Below are 13,078 nucleotides of genomic sequence, written 5' to 3'. Positions count from 1 at the left end.
CAACAACGTATCACAGCTGACTCTGATTGTCACGCCCTGACCTTAGATATCTGTTTTTCTATATATTTTGGTTAGGTCAGGGTGTGACTAGGGTGGGTCCTCTAGTTTTTGCATGTCTAGGGTTTTTGTATGTGTAGGCGTTTTTGTATGTCGATGTTGGCCTGATATGGTTCCCAATCAGAGACAGCTGTTTATCGTTGTCTCTGATTGGGGATCATATTTAGGTAGCCATTTTCCTCATTTGTGTTGTGGGATCTTGTCTATGTATTTGTGCACAGCAGTAGAGTCACAGTTCGTTTGGTTGTTGGTTTGCTCAGTGAGTTTCGATTTATTAAAATGATGTGGAACTCTACTCACGCTGAGCCTTGGTCCGATCCTTACGATGAACGTGACACTGATAGGCTAATGGACAAATGACGTAAGCCTAAATTCAAGTTTACTGGCTCTGCCCAAGATATTACAACATAAATTAATGTGTAGGCTATTTAGAAGTGTGTATTTATGGAATCAATAAAAAGGAATTAAATATCTTTGGGAGTTCAATGCAGAAAATAGCACAATGAATAACTGATGTTATGCAGTCAGGGCGAGCCTTGGGTTGTGAGCTAAAGTGTCGAGATTTCAAGCACCGATTGAAAATGACTAGGCCCTTAAAACATATGGGACCAACAAAAAAATGACTAGGCCCTTAAAACATATGGGACCAACAAGAACATGACTAGGCCCTTAAAACATATAGGACCAACAAGAAAATGACTAGGCCTTTAAAACATATAGGACCAACAAGAACATGACTAGGCCCTTAAAACATATGGGACCAACAAGAACATGACTAGGCCCTTAAAACATATGGGACCAACAAGAACATGACTAGGCCCTTAAAACATATGGGACCAACAAGAACACGACTAGGCCCTTAAAACATATGGGACCAACAAGAACACGACTAGGCCCTTAAAACATATGGGACCAACAAGAACACGACTAGGCCCTTAAAACATATGGTACCAACAAGAACATGACTAGGCCCTTAAAACATATGGGACCAACAAGAAAATGACTAGGCCCTTAAAACATATAGGACCAACAAGAACATGACTAGGCCCTTAAAACATATGGGACCAACAAGAACATGACTAGGCCCTTAAAACATATGGGACCAACAAGAACATGACTAGGCCCTTAAAACATATGGGACCAACAAGAACATGACTAGGCCCTTAAAACATATGGGACCAACAAGAACATGATTAGGCCTTTAAAACATATGGTACCAACAAGAACATGATTAGGCCTTTAAAACATATGGAACCAACAAGAAAATGTCTGTAAAGTAGCTAGCCTACATTTGTTACAACTTTAGGCATATATGCCAAGGTAAGGCTAGCCTATCAATTAAGACCAATTATATTAGACTAAATTATAACTGGTTTAGCCCATTATTATTCCGTTAAAACAAGGGCAGTCTGTAAAACTAATATTTTGCAAAATAGTCTAAAGTTTCAACATAAAATTTAGGCTACTGAAGCAGGTTTAGGCCTACAAACTGACTGCACCAAATATTCCTGATTGAGCTGGGAATATTGCAACAATTAGGCTAATTCACTTGAAGGTTTCAATGCAAATGCGATACTGCCCACACAACATTATGTTCATTGTTAGGTCTATGGAAAACAAGTGTAATCGCCAATTGTTGCACATTGGTTAAATAAAATGTGCCTGGATCATGTTGGGGAAAACAACATACCAAAACCTCTGCCATCATTCCATCACGCGTCTTAAAAACTTGAAGAACTACATGCAGCAACACTGTAAATGGGTAGCAGTGAATTTGACAGTAACTACAGGCAGCAACACTGTAAAGGGGCCGCAGTGAATTTGACAGTAACTACAGGCAGCAACACTGTAAAGGGGTCGCAGTGAATTTGACAGTAACTACAGGCAGCAACACTGTAAAGGGGCCGCAGTGAATTTGACAGTAACTACAGGCAGCAACACTGTAAAGGGGTTGCGGTGAATTTGACAGTAACTACAGGCAGCAACAATGTAAAGGGGTTGGGGTTATGATGAATTTGACAGTAACTACAGGCAGCAACACTGTAAAGGGGATGTGATGAATTTGACAGTAACTGAAGGCAACAACACTGTAAAGGGGTTGTGGTGAATTTGACAGTAACTACAGGCAGCAACACTGTAAAGGGGTTGTGGTGAATTTGACAGTAACTACAGCCAGCAACACTGTAAAGGGGCCGCAGTGAATTTGACAGTAACTGCAGGCAGCAACACTGTAAAGGGGTTGCGGTGAATTTGACAGTAACTACAGGCAGCAACACTGTAAAGGGGTCGCAGTGAATTTGGTAGTAACTACAGGCAGCAACACTGTAAAGGGGTTGTGATGAATTTGACAGTAACTACAGGCAGCAACACTGTAAAGGGGTTGTGATGAATTTGACAGTAACTACAGGCAGCAACACTGTAAAGGGGTTGTGATGAATTTGGCAGTAACTACAGGCAGCAACACTGTAAAGGGGTTGTGATGAATTTGACAGTAACTACAGGCAGCAACACTGTAAAGGGGTTGTGATGAATTTGGCGGTAACTACAGGCAGCAACACTGTAAAGGGGTTGTGGTGAATTTGACAGTAACTACAGGCAACAACACTGTAAAGGGGTTGTGGTGAATTTGACAGTAACTACAGGCAACAACACTGTAAAGGGGTTGTGGTGAATTTGACAGTAACTGAAGGCAACAACACTGTAAAGGGGTTGTGGTGAATTTGGCAGTAAATACAGGCAGCAACACTGTGAAGGGGTTGGGGTTGTGATGAATTTGACAGTAACTACAGGCAGCAACACTGTAAAGGGGTTGTGGTGAATTTGGCAGTAACTACAGGCAACAACACTGTAAAGGGGTTGTGGTGAATTTGACAGTAACTACAGGCAACAACACTGTAAAGGGGTTGTGGTGAATTTGACAGTAACTACAGGCAACAACACTGTAAAGGGGTTGTGGTGAATTTGACAGTAACTACAGGTAACAACACTGTAAAGGGGTTGTGGTGAATTTGGCAGTAACTACAGGCAGCAACACTGTAAAGGGGTTGTGATGAATTTGACAGTAACTACAGGCAGGAACACTGTAAAGGGGTTGTGCTGAATTTGACAGTAACTACAGGCAGCAACACTGTAAAGGGGTTGTGATGAATTTGGCGGTAACTACAGGCAGCAACACTGTAAAGGGGTTGTGGTGAATTTGACAGTAACTACAGGCAACAACACTGTAAAGCGGTTGTGGTGAATTTGACAGTAACTGAAGGCAACAACACTGTAAAGGGGTTGTGGTGAATTTGCCAGTAACTACAGGCAGCAACACTGTAAAGGGGTTGTGATGAATTTGGCAGTAACTACAGGCAGGAACACTGTAAAGGGGTCGCAGTGAGTTTGGCAGTAACTACAGGCAGCAACACTGTAAAGGGGTTGGGGTTGAGGTGAATTTGGCAGTAACTACAGGCAGCAACACTGTAAAGGGGTTGTGGTGAATTTGACAGTAACTACAGGCAGCAACACTAAAGGGGTTGAGGTGAATTTGACAGTAACTACAGGCAGCAACACTGTAAAGGGGTTGGGGTTGAGGTGAATTTGGCAGTAACTACAGGTAACAACACTGTAAAGGGGTTGTGATGAATTTGGCAGTCACTACAGGCAGCAACACTGTAAAGGGGTTGTGGTGAATTTGACAGTAACTATAGGCCGCAACACTGTAAAGGGGTTGTGATGAATTTGACAGTAACTACAGGCAGCAACACTGTAAAGGGGTGGTGGTGAATTTGACAGTAACTACAGGCAACAACACTGTAAAGGGGTTGTGGTGAATTTGACAGTAACTACAGGCAGCAACACTAAAGGGGTTGTGGTGAATTTGACAGTAACTACAGGCAGGAACACTGTAAAGGGGTTGTATGGAATTTGGCAGTAACTACAGGCAGCAACACTGTAAAGGGGTTGTGATGAATTTGGCAGTAACTACAGGCAGGAACACTGTAAAGGGGTCGCAGTGAGTTTGGCAGTAACTACAGGCAGCAACACTGTAAAGGGGTTGGGGTTGTGATGAATTTGATAGTAACTACAGGCAGCAACACTGTAAAGGGGTGGTGGTGAATTTGACAGTAACTACAGGCAGGAACACTGTAAAGGGGTCGCAGTGAGTTTGGCAGTAACTACAGGCAGCAACACTGTAAAGGGGTTGGGGTTGTGATGAATTTGATAGTAACTACAGGCAGCAACACTGTAAAGGGGTTGTATGGAATTTGGCAGTAACTACAGGCAGCAACACTGTAAAGGGGTTGTGATGAATTTGACAGTAACTACAGGCAGGAACACTGTAAAGGGGTCGCAGTGAGTTTGGCAGTAACTACAGGCAGCAACACTGTAAAGGGGTTGGGGTTGTGATGAATTTGATAGTAACTACAGGCAGCAACACTGTAAAGGGGTTGGGGTTGTGATGAATTTGACAGTAACTACAGGCAGCAACACTGTAAAGGGGTGGTGGTGAATTTGACAGTAACTACAGGCAGCAACACTGTAAAGGGGTTGTGATGAATTTGACAGTAACTACAGGCAGCAACACTGTAAAGGGGTTGTGGTGAATTTGACAGTAACTACAGGCAGCAACACTAAAGGGGTTGAGGTGAATTTGACAGTAACTACAGGCAGCAACACTGTAAAGGGGTTGGGGTAGAGGTGAATTTGGCAGTAACTACAGGTAACAACACTGTAAAGGGGTTGTGATGAATTTGGCAGTAACTACAGGCAGCAACACTGTAAAGGGGTTGTGGTGAATTTGACAGTAACTACAGGCCGCAACACTGTAAAGGGGTTGTGATGAATTTGACAGTAACTACAGGCAGCAACACTGTAAAGGGGTGGTGGTGAATTTGACAGTAACTACAGGCAACAACACTGTAAAGGGGTTGTGGTGAATTTGACAGTAACTACAGGCAGCAACACTGTAAAGGGGTTGTGGTGAATTTGACAGTAACTACAGGCAGCAACACTAAAGGGGTTGTGGTGAATTTGGCAGTAACTACAGGCAGCAACACTGTAAAGGGGTTGTGGTGAATTTGGCAGTAACTACAGGCAACAACACTGTAAAGGGGTTGTGGTGAATTTGGCAGTAACTACAGGCAGCAACACTGTAAAGGGGTTGTGGTGAATTTGGCAGTAACTACAGGCAACAACACTGTAAAGGGGTTGTGGTGAATTTGGCAGTAACTACAGGCAACAACACTGTAAAGGGGTTGTGATGAATTTGGCAGTAACTACAGGCAGCAACACTGTAAAGGGGTTGTGATGAATTTGGCAGTAACTACAGGCAACAACACTGTAAAGGGGTTGTGGTGAATTTGGCAGTAACTACAGGCAGCAACACTGTAAAGGGGTTGTGATGAATTTGACAGTAACTACAGGCAGGAACACTGTAAAGGGGTTGTATGGAATTTGGCAGTAACTACAGGCAGCAACACTGTAAAGGGGTTGTGATGAATTTGACAGTAACTACAGGCAGGAACACTGTAAAGGGGTTGTGATGAATTTGACAGTAACTACAGGCAGCAACACTGTAAAGGGGTTGTGATGAATTTGGCGGTAACTACAGGCAGCAACACTGTAAAGGGGTTGTGGTGAATTTGACAGTAACTACAGGCAACAACACTGTAAAGCGGTTGTGGTGAATTTGACAGTAACTGAAGGCAACAACACTGTAAAGGGGTTGTGGTGAATTTGCCAGTAACTACAGGCAGGAACACTGTAAAGGGGTCGCAGTGAGTTTGGCAGTAACTACAGGCAGCAACACTGTAAAGGGGTTGGGGTTGAGGTGAATTTGGCAGTAACTACAGGCAGCAACACTGTAAAGGGGTTGTGGTGAATTTGGCAGTAACTACAGGCAACAACACTGTAAAGGGGTTGTGATGAATTTGGCAGTAACTACAGGCAGCAACACTGTAAAGGGGTTGTGATGAATTTGGCAGTAACTACAGGCAACAACACTGTAAAGGGGTTGTGGTGAATTTGGCAGTAACTACAGGCAACAACACTGTAAAGGGGTTGTGATGAATTTGACAGTAACTACAGGCAGCAACACTGTAAACGGGTGGTGGTGAATTTGGTGGTAACTACAGGCAGCAACACTGTAAAGGGGTTGTGATGAATTTGACAGTAACTACAGGCAGCAACACTGTAAAGGGGTGGTGGTGAATTTGGCGGTAACTACAGGCAGCAACACTGTAAACGGGTGGTGATGAATTTGGCAGTAACTACAGGCAGCAACACTGTAAAGGGGTTGTGATGAATTTGACAGTAACTACAGGCAGCAACACTGTAAACGGGTGGTGATGAATTTGGCAGTAACTACAGGCAGCAACACTGTAAAGGGGTTGTGATGAATTTGACAGTAACTACAGGCAGCAACACTGTAAAGGGGTGGTGGTGAATTTGGCAGTATCTACATGCAGGAACGTGGCAAGTAGCTTAAGTTGCTGTATTTCATATTGCAGTACGTACACCTGCTGAAATCTAAATGCAGTATCAAAGCAAGTACTGTTTAATGACACACAGTACAATACCGTAGAATTGACCGTATTATACTTGTTTAAAAAAGTACATGCTACCGCTATCTTAATGAATTAATGAATGAATGGATGGCTGGCTGGATGGATGAATCAAATTCATGGAGGGGATTTGGGGTTTCTAAGTCACAGCATTTTACTGTAATTACATGGAATTGGTGCAAGCAGGTCATCTGCTAGATAATGTGTTTACACATTACAGCATATATATTAATATTTGGTGTTTCACTTCCAAGAGGCCTTATCAAAGGCTTCCAAACTGGCAGTGACTACAGGTCAAAACAGACCAAAAAAACATGGAAAAATGCTCAATCATCAAAGGTTTAAGGCTTGCTGCTACTCCAATCTGTCCCCTATACATTTTTAAATGATGGGGCACTACTACCATGTACTGGTGAAATTGGTAGGCCTAAAGCACTCTCACCAACAGGTGCAAAAAAATGATAGCCTTTTACAAGGCACCCTCAAAATATGTTAATGAGCCAACCTACCATGCACCCCACTGGAGGGCCAAGGTTGTTGTGGGATGGAATTACAGTAGCCTTCGAAATACAGCAATTATTTCCCAGCCTACAATTTTTTCACATAATGCACCATCATTTACAGTATGATGCAGTAAAACGTTTCACAGTATTCTACTGTTGATTATAACCAAAAGTACATATAAATAAGTGTAATAACAGCATAATAATGCATCACTAAAGTAAAAAAAAATGTCTCACAGCATGTATATTTACTTTTAGAAGGATATATTGTTTTTGTTTCAATTAATAGATATGCAGGTGTTCGAGAAAATAGTGACAAATAAATATGGAAAATAGATCATTCCATTGGAAGGATGGGTGGAGGGATAGAGACCAATTTGGCCAGTATTAAAGGCGAATACAATACATAAAAAAATAGCAAAATGTCGCTGATGTAGCAGACAGTGTACCTCTACAGTATATGCATTCCCAATGCGCATTTCACTAAATCTGATGTTGCAAATGTGAAGCGCCTCAGATACAGTATATGCGTCTAGATCCGGAATAAGTCACCTAAAAAAAGCGGATGTAGACCACGGGCACACTGGCCCAACAGGAATGATTGTGTTCCTCATAATTTAGCAGCCAAGACGAGTGGGCCACTGGGCCGTTTAGGGCGTCTGAGCCTGGGAGCTATTGTGGCATTGTCATCCCACGCTAATTCTGATCATGGGGACGCGTGGCCAGATGGTAAGGGAGAGAGGGCGTGAAAGGGCGCAAGCACCTCTTCACAAGTTGGCCTTTTAATTCGGTCTCTCTGATAGTTTCTCCCCCTTGCTGCCTCAACGATTTTGCCGGATTCATTGATTTTTGGCCGTTCTGTGCCAGAACCCATAACAAATGGAACTTTCTAGAAGTTCCTATTATAGAGCCTCCACAAAAATGTCACAACTCGAAATTGACACTCCAACATTGAATAGACTAATGTAGGTTAGGATAGGCTATTGGATCAATTAGGTAAGTGTAACGGATGTGAAACAGCTAGCTTAGTTAGTGGTGGTGCGCGCTAAATAGCGTTTCAATCGGTGACGTCACTTGCTCTGAGACCTTGAAGTAGTAGTTCCCCTTGCTCTGCAAGGGCCGCGGCTTTTGTGGGTGACTGTTGTTGATGTGTGCAGAGGGTCCCTGGTTCGCGCCCGGGTATGGGCGAGGGGACGGTCTAAAGTTATACTGTTACATAGGCCTATATAAAAATTTGACCCACTAAAATCTAATTGCCTTGTTAGGCTATAAAGTCCTGCGCATGTAGCAAGTTTTTCTTTTGGTGCTGCTCTCTGGAAGAGAATGCATGCTCTGCGACCGTGGGGTCTTTATGTGTGACCCTCTGAAGGACGTTTCCTAGTGATAAGCGACAGGCGGCTGACTGGGGGTCGCGTGGCTAGATGTGCCATTGCCCTTTGTATGGTTATAGGCCTCCCCAAAAGTCGGCCAAGTTTTCTGGAGTTTCAAAAGAAACCCCACCACTCACTGTTTTCATCAGCCACAGGCCACCCATTGTGACTCTATAGGCCTATAGATTGGATTTGTGGTTTAGAAAATGGACTCAAATCGGTACACTTATTCAAAGCTTCGCTGATGCACACTAGTCCGCCTGTCGCCTGTCATTGCCAACTACCCACTGAAGGTTAGTTAATTATTAAGGCTCTGAGGATCACACTGCTTTTAGCCTACAGTAATCCTTCCAATAAAAAACAACAATATCATCCAATGCAAAAATGAGTTAACCTGTTTGGACATCTCTTGTATTGTTAATAGGCTACCATTCAGGGTTTGGGTCAATTCGAATTGATGACAGTCATTCAGGCAATTGGAAGTAAGCTGAAATTTCAATTCAATTATTGAAAATGTCTTATTTATTTTCAATGGTTTCTCAATAAACTGAAAAGTAGAAGCTATTCATTTTCCAAAGATTTTAAATTGTTGTATTATAAATTCAAATTACTTATTGAATTGACTGCCTTCAATTCGAATTGACCACATTAGGCTACACGGTTTCATGTTGGCAAATTCAACAAGTGTTATACTGATACCTGTTGCATTCACAAATAGGCCCATATGTTAGTCTCATGCATAACAATGTGATATCACAATGTATTGTGTGGTCAAGGACCACACATAGGCTATTGCTCATTACTGACGCTTCATTGTGATGATCACACACCTGCCCGAAAACCAGGGGTCAGGGCGCACCTGCCTTAACTTCCCATTAGTCACCTCCTGCTCCGGGGCTCACTGAGAGAGAGCCTTCTCCCGGGCTGGACCGTCCACCTCTTCCTCCACAGGGTTATTACTCTCTTCATGGTGATTAGGTTCGGCTGAATACCGCCTATTGTTCGGCGGAGTTTCCCACGTTCGAGCATTCGCCTGACAGTCGCGTGGCTCAAGTCAAACACAGAGCCCCCGCCATGAATCTCTTACGCCAAGGGCCAGCGCGCGGGTGTGACATCTGTCTGCGTGGTCACTCTGACATCTGCTCTCCCTGACTTAATGAGTTAGAAAAAGTTGACAATATATGTTTAGAGTACAGTTTTAAAACGCTTCCTGTATCTGGCTTAAGTTAACAAAGTTGTACATTAAAAAATAAAAATAAGTCTATTGATTAATAATAAGCCATGATCAATATCCGAAAGGATATTGAAGTAATTTGTCCTTGTCGATATTAGACAACCTAAAGAGCATCGGAATTCATGTGAAATTAGGTCCATTTACCCCCACCCATATCCCCCAAAACCATTAGGTGAAGGGATTTCATTTTATTTCAACGAAATTCAGAACATAAAACAACACCTGCAATCGATGTATTGAATTTTAATCAATTAATTCGAATGAAACCTGACCACCTGTTGATAATTCGTTGAGTAGCCTAGACCTACTGAATTGCTAAACCAGTGCAGAGTTGAAAATAGTTTGAAATAAGCTTCTTTAACTTTGAGTGTAATTGCCAATAGGTTTTCCAGTCATGAACATACAGTATATATCCCTTGCCATTGCACGAACATAATTTAGGCTATATCTCAGGAGAAACATAGGCTACATTCAATTTAAAATATTAACACTTTTTGTTATACTGTAGGCTTGTGGCTTAAATTCTCAGAGCAATTAGTTTAGTCCTACTCTTCACTCAGGATTTAATCACTAGTTTCTCAGCATCAACACTTCCCTGAGCACTTGTTAGTATCGACACCGATACAGACAGGGCCACTAGGCGTTGTGGGTATTTTTTCTGTGTGAAACTTCAGGGGATAGGTTTCGCCTTTTCTCGGGTAGGCCTAATGCTTTCCCAGCTCATTGGCATGAATGGCCAAGGGGGTCCCTGGTGTAACCACGGTAATTACACACTCTTGTTCGGCCCTGGGAATGACAATCCTGAGGGGACCCGTGCGCTTTGCTTCACTAGAGAGAGAGAGGAGGGAGCAGAGGGGGAGCGGAGGGGGGGGTGCATGGTTTCAGGCTGGACATCTGTCGCTTGTAATTTTTTGCAGGGCTGGTACCTCGGCTATTGAAAAGAGGCAGTGACCTGTCATCCCTGACTGATGGGAGCGACACCGTGTGTGGGAAAATACCTCAGCCAAAGAGCTCGAGCATTCACATGCTAATTCTTCCCTATAAATAAGAGGGGTGCGCCGCGCGGAGGGCCTTACAGACAGATCCTAGACTCAGCCGGGAGAGGAGAGCTATACTCCATATACAACTATACCGAGCGTAAAGGAGAGATGACAACCAGCGCCATGGCGCACAACGTGGGGAGACACTCGAGTGCTAAGGAGGAGAGAAAGGTATTGCCTTCGTCCCCGTCGATAGATAAACTTAAACATCAACATGTGTCTTTCTTCGGAGATGCTCACGCTTAGTGATCATCTGGTCCAGTTTGTGTCTGTATCTGGTCGCCATTAACCTATCGCTTTCCATCTCTAGTTGCGCAAGCCGCTCATTGAGAGGAAAAGACGGGAGAGGATTAATAACTGCTTGGATCAGCTGAAAGAAACGGTCGTCGGGGCGTTCAGTCTTGACGTGAGTAGGCCTATATACACACTGTATTTGAATTGTTATAAATGCTCAATTATATGGAGTGTGAAAGACGCAATGTAAGTTATTTCTTGACACTAACTTTCCATTTTCCCTAACAGCAATCGAAACTTGAAAAGGCGGACATTCTAGAGATGACAGTGAAACACCTGCAGAATGTTCAGACACATAAATTCAGTGGTAAGTGTCCAATGAAGTGACTTGACGGAAGAAACATACAAGTGAGTTTTCAAAGTTGTGCCTGCGTCCAATAATCTATGTAAGCAGTTGGGGGCCTAATCGGCACGTTAGAAAGTAGTTACGGAGACTGGTGGGAGTATTTTCATCAGTTATTGAATAACAGTCCTATGCTGCCTAATAAGAATAGTTAGTTGTATGATTTAGTTGTATGATAGTTGTATGATTTAATTGTGGTTTTCTCCATATTTTCTCTTGGTTTCAACATAAAACAATTGATTAGTCAAGTGTTTCTTAATCCCGGTCATGGGGACCCAAAGGGATTCCACTAATCAACTCATTTAAACATTTGATTAGTGGAATCAGGTGTGTTGTGGTGTTAAGGCAAAAACAAAAATCTACTCCCCTTTCAGGATTAAGAAATAAATTATACACATTTATTTTGGTTAATAGGCCAGTCTGGGTGCAATACATCCTGCCACCAACAGATTGTGCTATGACCCATGTTTGACCCAGTGTCTCCTCCCCTCCACAGCAGACCCCACCTTAGGCCTGGAAGCACAGCAGAAGTACAGCACAGGCTACATCCAGTGCATGCACGAGGTCCACAACATGCTGCTCAGCTGCGAGTGGATGGACAAAACATTGGGCTCCCGCCTGCTCAACCACCTGCTCAAATCCCTGCCCCGCTCAAGCGAAGAGCACCCCTCTCAGGCCAACCCCAACCTCAGGCCCGACGCCCCCCCACCCAGCCAGGGGCCAGGAGCCCCCACTACACCCATCAGAGGGGACCCCAGGTCCGGGAGGCAGGGCCAGATGGAGGGGCCACTGTGCCATGTGGTGGGGCCCCAGGACAAGCCCCTGCTCCTGCCTGGGAGCCCCCACCTGGGCATGCTGGAGATGTGGAGGCCCTGGTAAACTAAACCGGCCCTTTTGGTGTGTGCTGGATCCCTATGTTAGACCCTCCTCTGTTATGTATCTTATAGATATGCTACTCAGAAGACATTGTTTTGGATTGTGGGGCGGTTGCATTTCTGATCTAGGTGTGGTATATAAACAGACCTCTCAGTACTTCCTCTCCGAAGTCTACTTTCCGTAGCCTGCATTGTAGAAGGCTCTTATTAATCTTTTTCTTGTATTTATTGTATTAACATCTTTATTTATTGAATAATTAGATAAAAGATTTAGCTTCTTAGCTCTAGTCATAAATAGCTTTTGTACTGCTCCCTTTGTTGTATATTACTAACCAATATTAATAAAAATGTGTATGGAATTTCTATAGATGTTATCAATTTTATTTGTACACACCTGTGCTCGTGCACACGCACAAAAACACACACACTTTATTATATAGAAATATGTTTTGATCCTATCAACATGATGAGATAAACTCATGTTAAAAGATATGAATGATGCTGAGGCCTACAGCTGCTACAGTATTATTGTGCATTTATAAACAATTAAAAACGGTGTAATATTTCGTATTATACTCTTGCTTGCAATGTGAAGGAATATAAGCAAATGGTTTCAGTAATATTAAATAAATTACCTAGTCCAGTAGGACAGAACTTCCAAAATGAAGGAAAGCCTTGAGTAAAATGAGGGATACAAAGTATATTGAAAGCAGGTGCTTACACACAGGTGTGGTTCCTGAGTTAATTACGCAATTAACATCCCATCATGCTTAGGGTCATGTATAAAAATGTCCAGTTGCCTATTATTTTGGCT

At 43.0% G+C, this 13,078-nt stretch overlaps 1 protein-coding gene across 1 annotated transcript; it reads left to right on the top strand.

Annotated features, from left to right (window-relative positions):
* Positions 1 to 10,626: 10,626 nt before the first annotated feature.
* Positions 10,627 to 12,627, top strand: LOC112265984 (transcription cofactor HES-6-like). Its single transcript, XM_024443492.2, has 4 exons — positions 10,627 to 10,923; positions 11,063 to 11,158; positions 11,275 to 11,353; positions 11,886 to 12,627. The coding sequence occupies exons 1-4, from the start codon at positions 10,861 to 10,863 to the stop codon at positions 12,266 to 12,268; spliced, it is 621 nt and encodes a 206-aa protein (XP_024299260.1). The 5' UTR covers positions 10,627 to 10,860; the 3' UTR covers positions 12,269 to 12,627.
* The last annotated feature ends 451 nt before the right edge of the window (positions 12,628 to 13,078 follow it).

This window comes from Oncorhynchus tshawytscha, linkage group LG13, assembly GCF_018296145.1.
Source record: "Oncorhynchus tshawytscha isolate Ot180627B linkage group LG13, Otsh_v2.0, whole genome shotgun sequence".
In the NCBI taxonomy this organism is placed as follows: domain Eukaryota; kingdom Metazoa; phylum Chordata; class Actinopteri; order Salmoniformes; family Salmonidae; genus Oncorhynchus; species Oncorhynchus tshawytscha.
This window is presented reverse-complemented; position numbering and strand designations above follow the sequence as displayed.